Source organism: Prunus mume, linkage group LG1 (assembly GCF_029339155.1).
Source record: "Prunus mume cultivar Tortuosa linkage group LG1, ASM2933915v1, whole genome shotgun sequence".
NCBI lineage: Eukaryota > Viridiplantae > Streptophyta > Magnoliopsida > Rosales > Rosaceae > Prunus > Prunus mume.
This window is the reverse complement of record NC_142698.1, coordinates 24,789,248-24,807,793: the sequence shown is the minus strand read 5'-3', so window position 1 is coordinate 24,807,793 and position 18,546 is coordinate 24,789,248. Positions and strand designations below refer to the sequence as shown.

Genomic DNA, 18,546 nt, shown 5'->3' with positions numbered 1-18,546 from the left:
GAGCATATGACAATCTTGGATCTACGTTGAAATGATGATGTTACTTAAGGCTTAGACCTTAGAGCATGAAATTCCCTTTTCATCTGCATTATGCTTTGTATTTTATTACTTCCTTTCTCGTCACATCCTTACCTTTTCCTTTATCCTTTTTCTCATACTTCTCTCCATGATTCCCTTTCGAGCTTAAAGTGATCACTTTAATCCTAGGCGCTGCTTCAAAACGTACATATCCTCTTTTATCTTTTGGCACATCTTATTTTTTGTGATAAAAAAGAGGTATCATCACTTTGATTTGATACTTTCTCCGGCCTGCCTATGCAACTGTAACAATAATTAAGCCATAAGAAAAGTTTTACTAGTACCGATGCTGAAGGCAAAACCTCAGAATCCCTGAAAATATAACCAGATACCTTTTTTTTTTTGCCAAAGTTAAAGAAGGTGACAGGCCAATCGGGGTTTGCCTTAGTGATGAAGGCAATGGGATCGAAACTTGTTAGAGCAGGTCCAGCGCAGACCCAAAGCGGGAAAGGGCCTGGCGAGCAGAGATGGCTCCAGCGCAAGAGAAGCAGCCGGTTTCGTGGTGGGTCCCATCAGCCGAGCAAGCCCAAGGGCAACTTCTGCTGAAGCAGTTTTGTGACGTACATATAAAAAACAAATTTTTTTGCCAAAAAATTCTGAAATTTTTTTAAATACCAAAAAATTCTGTATTTTTTCCCTATAAATACCTAACCATTTTATTCACTTTCTACACCAAATCTTCATAAAACTCATCTCCTTCCAATATTTTTCACTTTCCACATCAAAATCTTGGCAACGAGGTAAAAAAAAAATCCGTTTTATTCAATTTAATGTCTTTTTATATATATATTTCTTGCATTTCCAATTTCTTTTTTTTTAATAGATTAGTCAAGGCAAAACCAAAAATGTTATTCGAAAAATTTTATCCAAAAATTTTATTTGAAAATTTTATTCGAAAAATGTTATCTTAAATTTTAAATGAAAATTTTATAATAAATAGTGACACGTGACAACCGAAAATATAATCTAAAAAGCTTATCAAAATTAATAGTTTAAAGTATAAACAAATAGGAAATAAAGTACAATGAATAGTAATTGCCTTAGACTTGCTCCTAGACTTTGCCCTCATGGGTGGAACCACAAATGCAAAGGCTGACACTATTCACGTGAATAGTGGCAGCCCTTGCTTGCCCTTGCCTTAGACTTAGCCCTTGTGGGTGGAGATGCTCTTAGTGTGCCATCTTCATTTTCCCACCCTATTCCACCCCCTACCTCCTTATTTACTCCACACCAAAACCCAAAAAAAAAAAAAAAAAAAAAGAGGGGGTGGTGGGGAAGGGGGGCCAAAATATAATACTAGCCTATGGACATGTCGGGATGCGTGTGTCAATAATTTTTTTAATTTATAAAGGATTTTGTTGGACATGGACTCTTATTCATTTTTCAAAATTATGTGTATTTTTAATATAGAGTGAAGTGTCGTTTTACTTCCCGAACTGTGACTCTAATCAAACTTACCCCCAAAACTAAAAAGTTAGCCAAACTAACATTTGAATTAATTAAAATATTTCGAAATTTCATCCAATTTTTCGTTAGTAATAAGGATAAATTTGCAATTTTGAGTAAAATAATAGTAAAATACTTAAAAGAAAAAGAAAAAGAATAAATAAAATAACATTATTTATAATTGTAAAAATTAAAAGTATATTGGTCTGTTATAGCTTCTCGTAATTCTGGTGGACACTCCCCCGTAATAAGGACAAAATTGGTTTGAAAAATTGAGTGGCATAAATAAATTATATTGACATCCAAGTGTGCGGAAATAACAGAATTTCAACATGCCTGCTGGTTAAGAAAAAAAAACACAATGCTCAAAGTGTGTCCAAACTCCCATTAGTATTTCTTGTCACTGTGGAGGAGGAGTTTATGACATTGATATAGACTCCAATGTACTTTCTTAATGTAATACACCTGGTGCTTTACATGTTTTTACTAAAGCTCATCATGTAAATATCAACCAAACTGGAAAAGAGGTTATAACCGCCCAATTAATCTACACAAAATTGGTAATGTGTTATTGCGCTCCTTCCCCTCCCCCTGATCGCTGTATCTCCACACAAAAAATTGTTTTATTTCGTACCTAGTTACTTTTAGCAAGTGGTGGAGAAAAATTCCAGTGCAATTACCTTTTTTCTCTAGCTAAGGATCCATTGGTGTAGTAGTTTGGAGAAATGCTCTCCCAATAATGACCCTAGATTCGAGTCATAATATCAATGTGTGTGAGTTAAAACTCTAGAAAAGTGGTTTGTCCTAACATCACCCAGTAAGATTTACTTGAAGCACTAGAAAAGTTGTTTGTCCAAGCATACAAAGCAATCGTTTAGTAAGCAATCATGTTTATTATCATTACTTTTTTCACTTGTGATATTTCTTTATCTTTCTTCATCACTTGACTTAGTTTCTTCACTGGTAAGTAACTTTTTGGTGCTTCCAGTTATAAATATTTAATTTGTATTTTCTATTTTTTGGTCTAGAATTGATTTGGTGAAAGCTCAAGTTGAGAAAAGAATAGTTAAAAAGCTGAATGTTATAGTTCATTTTGGTATTTGAGCTTGTTTCACTAAGCATCTACAAAAGTAGTTTGTCCAAGCATACGAGCAAAGGAATTGTTTAGTAAGCAATCATGTTTGTCATCATCACTTTCACTTGCGATGTTTCTTTATCTTTCTTCATCACCTGATTCAGCTTCTTCACTGGTAAGTACGTAACTTCTTGGTGTTTCCAGTTTTAAATATTTAATTTGTATTTTTTTTTAATGCAATTGGTTTGGTGAATGGGGGAGCTAGGATTGTATGTGTTGGGGGCCGAACCATAACACAAGTTTTATAAAGAAAATTTTAATAAATGATAGACTATTAACAAAGTTATTGATTTTGAGTATTGGAGGATTAATCGGCTAATATGGCTTCATTTTCTTCTTCTTTTTTCGTTATATTAATTGTGGGACTACAAACATGTAATATATAATTGTGAATGAAATTATTATGAAGTGATTATAGGGGTTGCGTTCAATATTGCATTGGGCCACTACAATGGTTATACGGTGGTCTGTTATTCTTCAAAATATGAGCTGCAGCTATATAATACAGTGTATGGGAAAAATTGGGGGTGGGGGGGTTGGGGGGCGGGGCCATGGCAGGCCCTAAGGTGAATTTTATAGTTCTTTTTGGTCTTTCAGCTTGTTTTCTCTCTCTCTCTCTCTCTCTCTCTCTCTCTCTCCCCATATGGTCTTTTCACTCTGTTTGGTCTCGGAGGGAAAAACAATGTTTACTTCTGCTTGACTTATGTCCTTGTAGAAACGAACGAAATTGGAAAAACAAATAACAAGAGTTAGGTACTGTGTTTTTTCTAAAAAGTGACATTGAGAAACTACAGTGCTTCTCTCATAATTCATCTTGTTTTCTTCCATTTTTGTTGATCTCCCATTTTGGTCCTAAGCAGGTCCGTTTATAATTTGTCTCACATCTTCCAAGAAATCACCAATTAGTTGATTCTACAATATTAGAATTATTGGGACTTCTTTTTTTCATCATGGTTTACGATTCTCACTCGGTAAGCTTCTGAATTTTTATTTTTTTTTCTTTCTGAAATTTTGCAGTTCAACAAGTCTGCATAGTAAATTGGTATTTGTTGGGGCCTAAGTGATTGGAGAGTATATAAATCATGAGTAACGGTGTTCAATCATGCAATGGAGGGTTGCAGCTTAGCAATGATGTGAAGGAGAATGGTAATGGGGATGTTGACCTTGTTGAGGAATTTGATTCTTATTGGCAAGATATCAGTTACCGGTTGACCGTGTCTAGGGTGGTGAGTGACACAGTCATCAAGGGTATGAAACTTAATGTACAAGAGGCAGCAGAGAAAATTGCTGAAAAAGAACTAGAGGTGACTAAATTGAAAGAAATGTTAAATGTTTACCATGTGGGTGTTGAAAATGAATTCTTGGCGTCTTTAGCAATGCGCCAGGAGTCAAACAGACTTATTAAACAAGGTACCAAAGACAAGATGCATCCTAGCTTTCTTGAAGCTATTTTAGAGTACGATAGAATAGAACAATCTTTGAGCAGCTTAAGAGGAGCAACTAAAGAGGAGTTTAAGAAGCTCGAGGCAGAAATTGATAGCATAAGAGGCAGCTCAGTTAAGATAATTTCTGAGTTGTTGGGTTTGAGTGACATACAGCAAGATAAAGTTTCTGACAGATGGGGGATTGGTGTAGATAGGACGCTTAATTGTCTAAAGAGTGCTTTAGAAACTGGCTTTCAACGGGTGGAACAAATGGTTCGCTTGTCAAAGGCTGATGTACATGAGTGGCAACAGGAACAGGAGTTTAAAGCAGAAATTGAAGCATTTGTGATGAGGAATTGCATTTGGAGATTCGAAGAAAAAATTTGGGACCAGTTTTATAGTGATAAAAATGTGAATGGGCATGGAAGGATGAAAGAGAGGATATCAGGTTTACGTCAGGAATTGGACGCCATTTCTAAATCACTATCTGTTTCTGACTTTGGGCAGCTATCTTCTCATGGATCCTTGGAAGGTGATGAAGAAAGTAATAATTTTAAGAAGGGAGACCATCCCCACCGGAAGGTTTTGAACGATCTTAAATCATCATCTCCATCTCCAGCAACATCACCACCAACATCAACATCATCAGCATCATCATCAGCATCTAGTTGGGAAAAAAATGGCACGCAAGATAAGTCAGAAATAAATATGTCAATAGAAGAATTGATAAATTATTATAATACTGAGATGACTGAGTTGAAGAGAAATCATGAGTCTAAAGTGCAGGATATGACTCAACAACTATTCAGCCTCATGAGGGAATTGTTGAAAGAACGGGGATCTTCTTTGCCATCAAAGAAGAATAAGGAGTTTGACATGCTGAGGAGGAGAATATCTGAGGTTATTTCTAAATTAGATGACATTCTTGTCGAAAATGAGCAAAAAGCCACATTTGGTATCGATGAAGAAAGTCTTAGCCGTTTGAAAGACGGACTGGAATCACTCCTTTCAGAAAACGCCCAGCTCAGAGATTTGCTCACAGATAAGAAGAGGGAAATTAAGTGCCTTTCACTGCAAGTTTCTGAAGCTGCAGAGAAAATGTCAGAGCACAATGGTGAATCTTCTGAAGCAAAGGAGCGATTGGAACAAGATGCAGCAGCTGCCTTGGAAAAGGAAAAGGAGCGATATGAATTAGCTGCTCAAGAGCTTGAAAATTTAAGGGGCCAGCTCAGAGATTTGCTCACAGATAAGAAGAGGGAAATTAAGTGCCTTTCACTACAAGTTTCTGAAGCTGCAGAGAAAATGTCAGAGCACAATGGTGAATCTTCTGAAGCAAAGGAGCGATTGGAACAAGATGCAGCAGCTGCCTTGGAAAAGGAAAAGGAGCGATATGAATTAGCTGCTCAAGAGCTTGAAAATTTAAGGGGCCAGCTCAGAGATTTGCTCACAGATAAGAAGAGGGAAATTAAGTGCCTTTCACTACAAGTTTCTGAAGCTGCAGAAAATGTCAGAGCACAATGGTGAATCTTCTGAAGCGAAGGAGCGATTGGAACAAGATGCAGCAGCTGCCTTGGAAAAGGAAAAGGAGCGACATGAATTAGCTGCTCAAGAGCTTGAAAATTTAAGGGGTGAAATTGAAGATTTGAATATGGAGTCCATCATCATGCAAGAACTAGTTGTAGTTATATTCAGAGAAGCCTTGAAGGATGCCGAGCAGAAACTCAATAACCTGAACATGACATATACCAGTGAAAAAGGACTTCGGGTTTCTTGAGATGGAAAATCTAGAGATGGAAAATAGCAGCTAAAAGAAAAAGGATAAATTAGCAACTAGGGGTAAAATTGTTTGAGGAGTCCATCATCATGCAAGTTGTAGTTATATTCAGAGACTTGAAATGCTGAGTTGAACCAATGAAAAAGGACTTCGGGTTTCGCTTGAGATCTTTCTTGGGAAGAAGCAAAGGAGCGATTGGAACAAGATGCAGCAGCTGCCTTGGAAAAGGAAAAGGAGCGATATGAATTAGCTGCTCAAGAGCTTGAAAATTTAAGGGGTGAAATTGAATATTTGAATATGGAGTCCATCATCATGCAAGAACTAGTTGTAGTTATATTCAGAGACTTGAAGGATGCTGAGCAGAAACTCAATAACCTGAACATGATATGTACCAATGAAAAAGGACTTCGGGTTTCGCTTGAGATGGAAAATCTAGAAAAAGGAAAACAACTAGAAGTTGAGGTTGCAAGCAAAGAAAAGTTGAACCAAAAAATAATCTTTCTGGAAGAAGCAAAGGAGCGATTGGAACAAGATGCTGCAGCTGCCTTGGAAAAGGAAAAGAAGCGATATGAATTAGCTGCTCAAGAGCTTGAAAATTTAAGGGGTGAATCAAATGCTCATAAGGCATATATTTGCGAGTTAGGTCAGAGGCTTCTTGATGTCAATCAAGAGAAGCAGAATGCTGTGTCTTTGTTTGAACGTAGAGTAACACGAGATATTTCAGGAAAATCTTCAAGGTACTTGCTCAGTTATTGTTACCTATAAGTGCTTTACCTGTAAATGCCTTTCGTGCTCTAAGTCTGTGCTCTACCTTTAATGCCTTTTTGTATTTCTGTGATTTTGTTTCCAGGTTGAAGAGTTTGAGATCTCAATTGCATTCACTTAAACAAAAAGCTAAAGTACTTGTAAAAAGAAAGATTCTATACAAGCGGGGATTTGAAAGGAAATGTTCTGACCTTGAAAAAGCTGAAGCCGAGGTATGTAAATCAGATAGGTATTATGCATATTTCAACTTGATGTTTCGGCCTCGGATTGTCTTTCATGCTATGAAACTCATGGAATTGAATAGTTTCTTGCATATACTTACGGCAGAAGATGGTTTGAGATGTATTGTTGGATGATAGAATGCTACGATTGGAAGTTCTTTACAGACTTTAATAAGCGTGTAATTTTGTGGTATATTTAATGGATCATTTCTCACTGGATTTCAGGTTGATCTTTTGGGGAAGGAGGTGGACACTCTATCGAGCCTTGTTGAAAAAATATACATGGCCCTTGATCATTATTCACCAATATTGCAACATTATGCTGGAGTAAGTTGTTTTCTTCTTTTGATTGGTGATTTATCAAGCTTTCTCTACCTTACTTTTATATTTTCGGGGTACCTGTGTGCATGGATGAAATTGTTGATTCGGTGGAAATATCGGTTGTTCGTATTTTAGAAAATCTGCGAAAACATAAAGTAAAATTTTACAGAAACAATGAAAATTAACTTGAAACATGAAAAATGTGGGGAAAAAAAGCTTTTCAAAATGGGAATAGGTAGGATGTTGGGATTCGTTACTAGTTATTTGTGGATTTAGTACAAAGTTAAATATTTTTGGGATTTAGTTGGAAGGCATTCTTATCTATTAATGGGTACTTGGTTGTTGGTTCGCACTATTGTGCACTATTATGCGGAACACACACAAGATCTTTTTATCAATGGACTACGCGAAAAAACAAACCACACCAACGATGAAGGAAATTGAGCGCACGCACACACACACAAAAGTAAACAAACCAACTAGGAACACAAGAAATTTATAGATGTTCAGTAACGTGCCTACGTCCTCTCCAATGATCACTTTGAGAAATTTCACTAGAAGAATAAGAACAACTTTGGTTTACAAGAAAAGCCTATTAGCTCTCTATTCTCTCAAACCCCAGCTCTCCTATTAACCTCTTACCATTTTGGCTTGATGCCCCTTGTTTTCTAGATTATACCTTTAACCTAACCCCAAAAGTCCTATTTATAGCTTATTGGACTTAGGTTACAAGTCTACTTAAGAATAGGAAACATAAACCCTATTAGATTAGGCTAGAAATCCCACACACAAAAAGGTTGGAACACGTCAACCACGTCCAAAACAAGTCAGGACATACAACGTTACCTATGGTAAGCCAAAAACACAACACACACAACCTAGTGTCGTGAATGCTTGATGTACAGACAAAATCATCCATGTATTGATTCAACTTTTGTTGTGCTTTGCAGATATCTGAGATCCTGAAGCTCATAAGAAGAAAATTACGTGGAGAAACTAAAGCAGTTTGATCTGTCTTTTGACTCGATAAGGTTTCAATTGTGTAGGGTTTATTTATAATATTAGTGCAAGAAATAGGTATATCATTAAATATCTCTTTTATCTATTAATTTGACATTGTTTTTTTAATATGTTTTGATGGCAGATGGGCTAATCCTCGAGGTGACAAGAATCGAATGCAGGGTAACCAAGGTTAAAGAAAGATGCTTCATTTACAGTCGTGGTGTGTTTAGTTTTCAGTGTGTTGTATGTGAATAAATTTAGAGTTGTAATAAGCACTGAGGGAGCCATTTATGTAATATGTTGAATTTCAATTTATTATGTAAAATATGTAGTGTAATATTTGACTCAGAAGCGTTGAGTTTTTATTGATATTGTGGCTCGGTTTCGGATTTTTCTTGTTTTTTAGTGGTCTTCTTGTCCACTCTCTTATTGTTCTTCTCTTTTCGTCTTATTAAAATTTCTGCTGGAGTTTATGGCAAAACAGAAATAAAGCTGTTATGGAAGGACGTTCTTGTGCACAAGATGTGATCTTTAACAGAGTCCATTATTTGGCTGGTGAATATGGAAGTCTTGTGGAAGGGGAACCTAAATTAATTATAGAGAAACAAACCAAATGGTCTCCTCCTCCTCCAGTTGGTAAATATAAACTGAATGTTGATGCTGCTTTTATTCCCGAAACAGGTGTGGGTGGAATTGGTGCTGTTGTTAGAAATGACAAAGGGGAAGTGATGGCAGCTATGGCCCTTCCTCTTGCCAATGCCACCTCATCTAAACATGCAGAGATCATGGCGCTTCTTTTCGGGATGAAATTTGCCCGAGATGCTGACTTTTCTTCTATTTTAATTGAGTCCGATTCACAAGGGGTGGTAAATGATGTAAAGAAGGATGAGGAAGAGTCTTGGGCATCTTATTGATGATATTAAGAGGAGTCTGCAACAATTTGAAGATGTTATTATCTCTTTTAGTCCAAGAGGGGGTAACCAAGTAGCCCATTTTCTAGCAAGGCATGCTCTTAATTGTAATACTATGGTAACTTGGCAAAATCTTGTCCTCTTCTTACTACAACAAGAAGTAATTTCTAATTCTCTCATTTTCTATATATCTTTAATTATAGTTTTAATTTAAAATTTAATATTCTATGGTTTACTTAGAGATTGAATCATAATTTTGTGATTTTGTTGAAATTAATTAGGGCTTTGATTTTAGAAATTTTGTTGAGATGTTTCAATGTTTGATTTGTTCTTTGTTGATATTGTTGAGATGCTATTATTATTAGAATTTGTTTGATTTTTTGTTGGTATGTTTGATTAAATTATTTATTTTACATGTTATTCATAGGTTATCTTTGATTATGTCGGATCATAATCGGAATCCCAAGAGAACAAAAAACTTGTTCTCTTTTTTTAAGCAAAAGAATGATGGGTCATCATCTAGTACATTGCCTTCTAGCTCTTCTTTATCTATTCCAATATGTGATGAGCAAAATCTTCCCGAGTCTCCCATTATCAAGCCTCAAGTTGAAAGAATTGAATCTGAAAGAGTCGATGATTATCATGATTTTAATATCAATTATCTTGAGCGTAATCCGGGATTACATCGTCTAATATGCACATATCCGGTGAATGAACAAGATAATGTGAGAAGAGCATATATTCTTTTAGGACCATATCAACCCGAGTTAGAAGATTATCCAAGCCACTAAGAAGGGCGGGACTTTCGTCGATTTAATAAAAAATGGTTTGGTCAATTCACTTGGCTTGAGTATTCAGTTGCTAAGAATAAGGTATTTTGTTTTCCTTGTTTCATTTTTCACATGAATCAGTCACACTCAACCTTTATTGTTGATGGGTATCAAAAATGGAAGAGAATTGGTGGGAATCAATGTGCATTTCAACATCATGTAGGCAAGTTAAATTCAACATATCATCTTGCTATGCAAAAGTGGATTAGCTTAAAAACTCTATCTCTTCATATTGAAAAAGTGGTTGAGAAGCAATTAAAGCAACAAGTGATGGAAAATCGGTTGCGACTTACGACCACAATAGAGGGCATTAGGTATCTAGCAAATCAAGCATTGGCTTTTCGGGGCCATGATGAATCCGTTGACTCATCTAATCGGGGCAATTTCATTGAAATCATAAAGTCTTTTGCAAGAATGAATATAGAAGTTGAAAAAGTTGTCCTTGATAAGGCTCCTCAAAATGCTCAATACATTGCGCATGACATACAAAAGCAAATCTTACATATTTTTGCTAACAAGGTGAGGAAGATAATTTGTAAGGAACTTGGGAAGAACAAATTTTGTATTCTAGTTGATGAATCACTTGATGAATCCGGTAAGGAACAAATGACTATTATTCTAAGATTTGTTGATTGTGGTTCATGGAATGGCTTACAAGCATTATTTCTTCAAGATTGTCCATATGCATATTATGTGCATTGCTTTGCTCATCGCTTGCAATTGGCATTAAATGGTGCAGCTAAAGATGTGAAAGTTTTATGGAGGTTTTTTTTAATGTTGACTAACATTGTGAATTTTGTTAGTGCTTCTGCTAAGCGCTGTAGTGAGTTAAACTTAATTAGAAAAGTTGAACTCAATGGGTTGTTGGATTCTGGAGAACTTGAGACAGGTAGAGGACTTAATCAAGCTCGTAGTTTGAAACGAGCTGGAGCCACTCGTTGGGGCTCTCATTATGCTTCTATTACAAGTTTGATGTGTTTATTTAAAGAGACTAAATTACTTCTTCAAGAAATCAGTGATCATGGACCAAACCAACAATTTCGTGGCGATGCTGAGAGTAACTATATTGCTATGATGTCTTTTGAGTTTGTGTTTTCATTGCTTTTGATGGATAAAATTATAGGATTGACCAATTTTCTTTGTCAAGTATTTCAGACCAAAACTCAAGATATTGTAAGTGCTTTAAATTTTGTTGAAAACACAAAAATGCAGCTTCAAGATATGAGGGTACATGGCTGGGATGATTTATTCTGTAGTGTGGTATCATTTTGTGAACTACATGGTGTTGATGTTCCTGATATGGGTGCTCGTTATATGACGGGCACACATCGTTCTTGTCAACAAAAAGATTTTATTACATTTGAGCATTACTATCGCGTTGATGTATTCAATGATGTTATAGATTGCATGTTAAGGGAGTTAAATGACAGATTTCCAGAGCAAACAGTTGAACTTCTTATTCTTAGCTCAGCATTGGATCCTCGCAATTCATTCAAATCATTCAATATTGAGCACATATGTAAACTTGCTGAGAAATTCTATCCTGCTGATTTCCTTCCAAATGAGTTGAAAGATTTGGAAATAGAGTTGAGGTATTTTCAAAATGATGTACATCGCCTTCCTTGCTTTAAGGAAACCAACACTCTTCCTCATTTATGTCAACAATTAGTGGAAACAAGTTTGGTAGAGAACTATTGTTTGATCAACAGGTTGATTTGGTTGGTGTTAACTCTTCCCGTTTCTACAGCAACAACGGAACGAGCTTTTTCATGTATGAGAATTATTAAGAATCGGCTTTGAAGCACCATAGTTGATGAGTTTCTTGCTGATTATATGACCCTTCACATTGAAAGAGAGTTTGCTAATAGTATCACTAATGCATCAATAATTGAGGAATTTAAGATTTCTAAGTCTCGCAGGGTAAAATTTTAGATTTAACTAGTGATGTTTTGTATTACATTTACTTGTGGTTTTTGTTTTTGTTGTTAAACTTTTATTTTTATATAGATGTATTTGAGGGTAAGGCTTATTACGTCCCTGACTAGGTGTATCTTTTTTATTATTATTAATGAAATTCACTCGTACCGTCGAGTTTAGTAATATAAGTTGCGCCCAATTGGTTTTCCAATTCTGAATCCGCCACTGTAACCACAAACCCATGAAGAAGATTCAACCCAAACCCACGAAGAGGATGATGAGGAGACTGATGATGATTATGATGAGGATAATGACAACGACGACGACGTTGATGATAGTGTTTTCTCACAGCATGTGCAAGGTAGCACTACATATTTTTTTACCCTTCCTTTATATTTCTTGCTTCTTTTTGCTGTGTACTGTTTCGTATTTACCCTTATTTCAGATAATTAGTAAGAAATATAATCAGCCTCGCAATTTTTATTTTTATTTTTTTCAATTCATGCTAATTCTTCACGTGACACTAGACCATACTACGATTTATAAAAAAATAATAATAATCTCGTTCAAGATTTGGAAAACATGCAAATCCTCAAATAACATTGTCAGACCACCTAATTATTCCATTTCTTGATTCATATTGAGTTTTTATATTTATATTATTTTATGTTCCTTCAATATGAATCGCATTAGTTTTAAATTTTCTTTGAAGGGTAAAAAGTGAATTTCAAAGTTTACAAAAATGGTGCTGGCTAGGTTGAGTGAATTTCACCCGATTCCATTTCACTGTTGCTGCAAGACTTCATTTGGGTAGAGAAGAAAACAAAGAGGAAGAGGAAGAACTGGGTTTGAGAGAGAGAGAGAGAGAGAGAACACAATTTCAGAGAAAAGTGTTATGTGGGCAATAAGTGGACAATAAAAATGTATTTATAGGTGGTAGTTTTAAAATTTTTGGGGAGGTATGGTATTTTGACAAAAAATTGTAAAATGGGTGGCACTGAGGGCCATTTCCCAAATATTTTTAAAACCGAGTATAGCCGGTCGGCTATACGTTTATTTATTTATTTTTTGAAAACTCCGAATAAGCCTGATGCCAAAGCCATTGAAATCTCTGGTTAATATCGTCTCTGTGTTCTCTACTGTAATTCACATTATGTATTTCTTTGTTAGATTTTGGAGTGTCAGTTGTCATCCATGTAAACTCAAGCTTTTTTTGTCAATAATTGTCCAAATTCAGGTTTAAATATTAATGAATTGATTCATGTAGCAACCAGGTAATTACGTTCTTAATTTCCTTTTTAATGTGAATTTAATCCTAATTTCATAAACAAATTGGCCATTTACTGACTTTTAAAGTCAAATTTGAGCAAAACATTGGATTAACCAAAAAATAGGTACAAAAGCCTAAAAGGCCAAGAAATACAATGCTACCAAGGTAACCAAACCAACACTGAGCCCTTATGGACCACAGACTAACTAAACTAACAAGAAACAGAACAGCTAGAGCAACCATGAAAAGCAGAGAGAAACGAAACAATAATCACAGATGCTACCGCAAGTATAATTCAGCAATTGAGTCTTCATTAATAGAAAATGACAATGATTTGCTAGTTGGTTGATCAGATGAGTCAGTTCAACTATGCAGGACAAATGCTGGCTTTTTGAGGTAAACCAATATGGACACATCGAATTACTTCATTATTTGGGTAATAATCTCTTACATTTGGATCCAAATAAAGTAATGTGAGTCCAAATATCAGTATGAAAATGTTGAAACTCATCTAGCAATCAGTGTCTCATCTTATAATTCATAAACAGTGTAACCAATAATTCACATCTGATATCAATTCGATATCTCAATCAACTTGTTTATGCCGATTATGTGAGCATAAACAAAGTTCTGTTATTACTTATTAACATTAACAACATGGATTTGAATTCAGTGTTCAAACCGAGCAAAGTTACGTGTTGGCAAGAGTCGTTGTTATATTACACTCACACATTGATTCATATCACCACAAACCCAAGAAGAACATTCAACCCAGACCCACCAAGAGGATGATGACGAGACTGATAATGATTATGATGAGGGTAATGACGAAGACAACAACGCTAATCATGATGATGATAGTGTTTTCTCACTGCATGGAAAACCCGCGGCTATACTATTCCGTTTAAAAAACTGGTATGGCCACCCGGCTATACTATTTCTTTTGAAACATTAGGGAAAACAGTGTATAGTTTTAAATTTTCTTTGAAGGGTAAAAAGTGAATTTCAAAGTTTACAAAAATGGTGCTGGCTAGGTTGAGTGAATTTTGAAATCCAGTGGTCCATCACTCGTCTAACTGTGTTATGAGCCCACAAGAAGCCCCGCCCACAGATTCTAGAGAATCCTAGAATTTTCCAGAGAAAATCACAGAAGCGTTTGCAAGGCCCAGTCTTCACTAGAATATTCTTGGCTTCTTTTTAAATACCCAACTAATCCTTTACTTTCCCAAACCAATCAAGCAAAGCAGCAATTCTCTAACGACTCAAATTCTCAAACTTTCTCAACATCCAAACAAAAAACCCCATCAATTTTTCCGATGTCGATCATCCCCAGCTTCCGACGAGGCAGCATTTTCGACCCTTTCTCTCTCGATGTTTGGGAGCCATTCAAGGATTTCCCATTCCCTTCCTCCTCATCACTCTCCACATTCCCTGAATTTTCCCGGGAAAATTCAGCTTTCTTGAACACGAGGATCGACTGGAAGGAGACCCCGGAAGCCCACTTGTTCAAGGCAGACCTCCCGGGGCTGAAGAAAGAAGAGGTGAAGGTGGAGGTTGAAGACGACAGAGTGCTTCAGATCAGCGGAGAGAGGAACGTAGAGAAGGAGGACAAGAACGACAAGTGGCACAGAGTGGAGCGCAGCAGCGGCAAGTTCTTGAGGAGGTTTCAGCTTCCTGAGAATGCAAAGGTGGACGAGATTAAGGCTGCAATGGAGAATGGGGTTCTGAGTGTCACTGTTCCAAAGGCAGAGGTGAAGAAGCCCGATGTCAAAGCCATTGAAATCTCTGGTTAATATCGTCCCTGTATTCTCTACTGCATGCACGTTACATTATGTATTTCCATGTTTGAATTTGGAGTGTCAGTTGTCATCAATGTTGATGTCAATGAAATGAGTGTGAGTGGTTGTAACATAATCGCTTGTAACTTGTTGGTTTTTAATGTAATAAATGGATCGTAATTTTGGTAATTTGTGTTTGGTTTTTGAGGCAAAGAAAACAACTAAGCGCTAAAGAAACGGGGCCTGGAAGCACCACAGGCATCAGCAGCGAGAATATCCACAAGGAAGGCTGACACCTTGTCAAAAATCTGCAGACCAGGATCAAACTCGAAACTCTTAGCAGCAAAGGCATCCGCAGCACAGTTCTGTTCACGAAAGATGTGCCACTCATCTTTAATTTAATATTAATGATGCTGAAGAGGGTATGAGTGGATCCACAGCAGCACTTGAATCGCACTCCACTTCCACGACTCGAAACCCGGAATCCCAAGCTAAGGAAAGCCCCCAGAAAATACCCTACAACTCTGCCTCAAGAACTTTTAAATTATTTTGTGGCATCAAACTTTAAATTATATTGCATTGTGATCCTAAGATTCGTTATGTTCGACTCTCTCTATTTAAGATACATTTACTTTTGTTTCGGAATTAGGCTTTTGATATCTTATCATGGGCTCTGTTTGCTTTTGCTTTCCCCAAATCTTAACCCTAATTCTCTGGACTCAATAAATAAATAAATAATGATGCCAAAAAATTTAATATTCCCCGTCCAGGCCAAAAAATTCACCCAAGTTTTTAACCGCAATGATTTATGAACTTATATTCAAGTTTCATTATGGTTGTCTAATTCATTTTTTAAAAAAATTGAAAAACCCAGTTATCGCCGTGCGGCTATACTATTCTTTTTTGGTTGAAAAATTAGGAAAAACCGGGTAGCGCCAGGCGGCTATACTATTTCTTTTAAATGATCGGTTATACTATTTTCTTATAAATTTTGAAAAATCCTGGTATAGCCGCCTCGCTATACTATTTCTTTTTGAAAATTAGGAAAGAACCAAGTATGAAAACCGTATTTTTAAAATTTTTTATTAAAAAAAAAAAAAAAGAGCGCGTACTGCCGTACGGCTACACTATTTTTAAAAAAAAATTAAAAAAATAGTATAGCCGTTTGGCTATACTATTTACTAAAAGAAATAATAAAAATAGAGCCGAGTAAAGCCGAGCGGCGTAACTAATTTTAAAATATATTAAAACGAAGTACAGCCGACCGGCTATACGTTTTCTTTTAAAAACATTTTAAAAATCCAAGTATAACCGTCCGGCTATACTGGGTTGTTTTGACAAATCAAAATTTGAAAAATTGGAAAAGCCCTACACAGTTCAAAATTCTGATTGTTTTGATTGCTTATTTCATTGTTGTTTCTTTTTCTTTAATAATCGAGAACGATATCATATTCTTTTGGGTGGAATCAAGATCTGAATGTGCTAGTCGGTGAAGTCAAGGCGGTCGCCGTGGCGCTTCGCAGCGGCTGGTCTGGAAAAAAAAAAGTCTCCATTGCAGCCCGTGCTTCCTTAGCCTTGTAAATGAACAACTGATTGAATGTTAGGATTTTTCGAAACCAACTCCAGATTGCACCAACACCTCAGAAGATTCTAAAAAATTTCATACGTGTCTTGATTATTAACAATGAATGCTCAATTTCATCAATGATTTGAGACGAAATTGAAAATTTGGCTTAAAGGAATTGAACAATAGAAAACCCAGACCACAAATTTGCGGAGAGCTTCAACGAATTAAAAAAAATTGGAAAACCCGAGTATAGCCGAGCGACGTTACTATTTCTTTTATTAAAAATTGGAGAAACCAGGTATCGACGCGCGGCTATACTATTTCTTTTCTAAAAAAATTTAAAAAACCGGTATAGCCGTGCGGCTATACTGTTTTTAAATATTTTTTTTTTAAGAGAAAGAGGGACAATCGGGTTCCTTTTTGAAAAAATTTGAAAAATCCGAAGAAGCCTGATGCCAAAGCCATTGAAATCTCTGGTTAATATCGTTTCTGTATCCTCTACTGCATTTCACAATTTTTGCTAATTTCTTTGTTTGATTTTGGATTGTCAATTGTCATCAATGTAATGAGTGATTTCTTGTAACATAATTGCCATCATGATCGTAATTTTGCTAATTTTTTTTTCGCGTTTTTGAGGCTTTGCATGGTTCCTGTTCTGAATTGTATGTGTTGCTTTTCTGGTTTCATGTTTTAGTAAAATGCTTTCTTCTGTTTGAAACTTTATGAGTGGCATTGTGATCCTTAGATTTCTTATGTTCGACTCTATCTAAAGTTACATTTACTTTATCGCTTTTGATATCTTATCATGGGCTTTGTTTGCTTTTGCTTAACCCAATTCTTAAGCCTAATCCTCTTGAATAAATAAATAATGAAGCAGCAGATTTGGGAATCCTAATCCACCCAGCTTTTAACTGCAATGATCCATGACTCTCATAATCATCAGAATTTTCATACCACTTTTATGAGGAACATGTCACAGTATTTTCGCACTCATGTCCTTAACATGACGGTAAATAATATAATGAAATTTGTTTGCTTTCTAACGTTTAATGGGAAGCCTAAGGATAAATCACTTCATCAATTTTTGCTTTCTTGACAGCTTCAATAGTTGTGTGAGGAAAATCAATATAATCTTAACTCTTCTATGTATCATTTTAATTATGTTCATGAGACAAAAATAATGTCACATAAGATATTAGAGGAAAAAAAAATTATAGGGCTTATAAATCACTCATCAAAAAACAAATATTAACCCACTCCTATAAAAATTCCTGAGTTTGTCCTTGGATGCAGAATTTGGATTTTGAGACTTGGGAGGATAAATTGGAGAGAAGGAGATAAGGTTATAAGTAAAATAGTTTTGGAGTGATGAAAATATGGCACATATTTATAAGAATCAGTGCAAAAATAAATTTTACAGCTCATGATTTGAGACTCACCCTACCTAAACTCTTTCAATACATCTTAGGCTAACTCTCTAATTTTGAGAGAAAGCTTAGGCTAACTCTTTAATTTTGGGGTAAACTCAAGCTTTTTTTGTCTGTTATTGTCCAAACTCAGGATTAAATATTAATGAATTGATTTATGCAGCAACAAGTTAATTACATTATTAATTTCCTTTTTAATATGAATTTGATCCTAATTTCATAAACAAACCGGCCATTTAACGACTTTTAAAGTCAAATTTGATCAGAACATTGGATTAACCAAAAAAATAGGTACAAAAGCCTAAAATGCCAAGAAATACAATGCTACAAAGGTAACCAAACCAACACAGAGCCCCTATGGACCACAGACTAACTAAACTAACAAGAAACAGAATAGCTAGAGCAACCATGAAAAGCAGAGAGAAACAAAACAATAATCACAGAACTTCCCAAGTACAATCCTGCAAGATTCATCATGCTTTGTTCGATATAGACTAACCCGGGTATAATTCAGCAATTGAGGCTTCATTGACAGAAAATAACAATGATTTGCTAGTTGATTGATCTTTTTTTTTTCTTTTTTTCTAATTCATGCTAATTCTTCACGGTGTCATGGTGACACCAGACCACACTACGATTGAAAAAAGAAAAAAATTAGGGGAAAAACCGAGTATAGCCGC

The 18,546-nt window shown here is 35.7% G+C and overlaps 3 protein-coding genes across 3 annotated transcripts; all 3 read left to right on the top strand.

Moving 5' to 3' along the window:
* The first annotated feature begins 3,729 nt into the window (after positions 1–3,729).
* LOC103321680 (WPP domain-associated protein-like) lies at positions 3,730–8,557 on the top strand. The gene is given in 8 exon segments (XM_089048769.1): positions 3,730–5,585; positions 5,587–5,848; positions 5,970–5,985; positions 6,039–6,594; positions 6,708–6,834; positions 7,069–7,170; positions 8,115–8,195; positions 8,309–8,557. Coding segments are annotated over 7 exon segments (2,967 nt in total). The 5' UTR covers positions 3,730–3,741; the 3' UTR covers positions 8,175–8,195; positions 8,309–8,557.
* A 106-nt stretch (positions 8,558–8,663) lies between these two features.
* LOC148921394 (uncharacterized) lies at positions 8,664–11,839 on the top strand. The gene is made up of 4 exons (XM_089048763.1): positions 8,664–9,061; positions 9,505–9,802; positions 9,989–11,499; positions 11,710–11,839. Exons 1-4 carry the CDS (start codon positions 8,664–8,666, stop codon positions 11,837–11,839), a joined length of 2,337 nt encoding a protein of 778 aa, XP_088904889.1.
* Positions 11,840–14,298: 2,459 nt separating this feature from the next.
* Positions 14,299–15,061, top strand: LOC103321520 (18.5 kDa class I heat shock protein). Its single transcript, XM_008223334.3, has one exon. The coding sequence runs from the start codon at positions 14,411–14,413 to the stop codon at positions 14,885–14,887; it is 477 nt and encodes a 158-aa protein (XP_008221556.2). The 5' UTR covers positions 14,299–14,410; the 3' UTR covers positions 14,888–15,061.
* Positions 15,062–18,546: the final 3,485 nt, after the last annotated feature.

Bases quoted from the DNA above. Each gene is read 5' to 3' on its own strand.
- LOC148921394 (XM_089048763.1), top strand. From the start codon at position 8,664: ATGGAAGGACGTTCTTGTGCACAAGATGTGATCTTTAACAGAGTCCAT. The intron at 9,062-9,504 runs GTCTTGGGCATC...TGTTATTCATAG, and splicing joins GTAAAGAAGGATGAGGAAGA to GTTATCTTTGATTATGTCGG. The intron at 11,500-11,709 runs GTATTTTCAAAA...TCGGCTTTGAAG, and splicing joins GATTTGGAAATAGAGTTGAG to CACCATAGTTGATGAGTTTC.
- LOC103321520 (XM_008223334.3), top strand. From the start codon at position 14,411: ATGTCGATCATCCCCAGCTTCCGACGAGGCAGCATTTTCGACCCTTTC.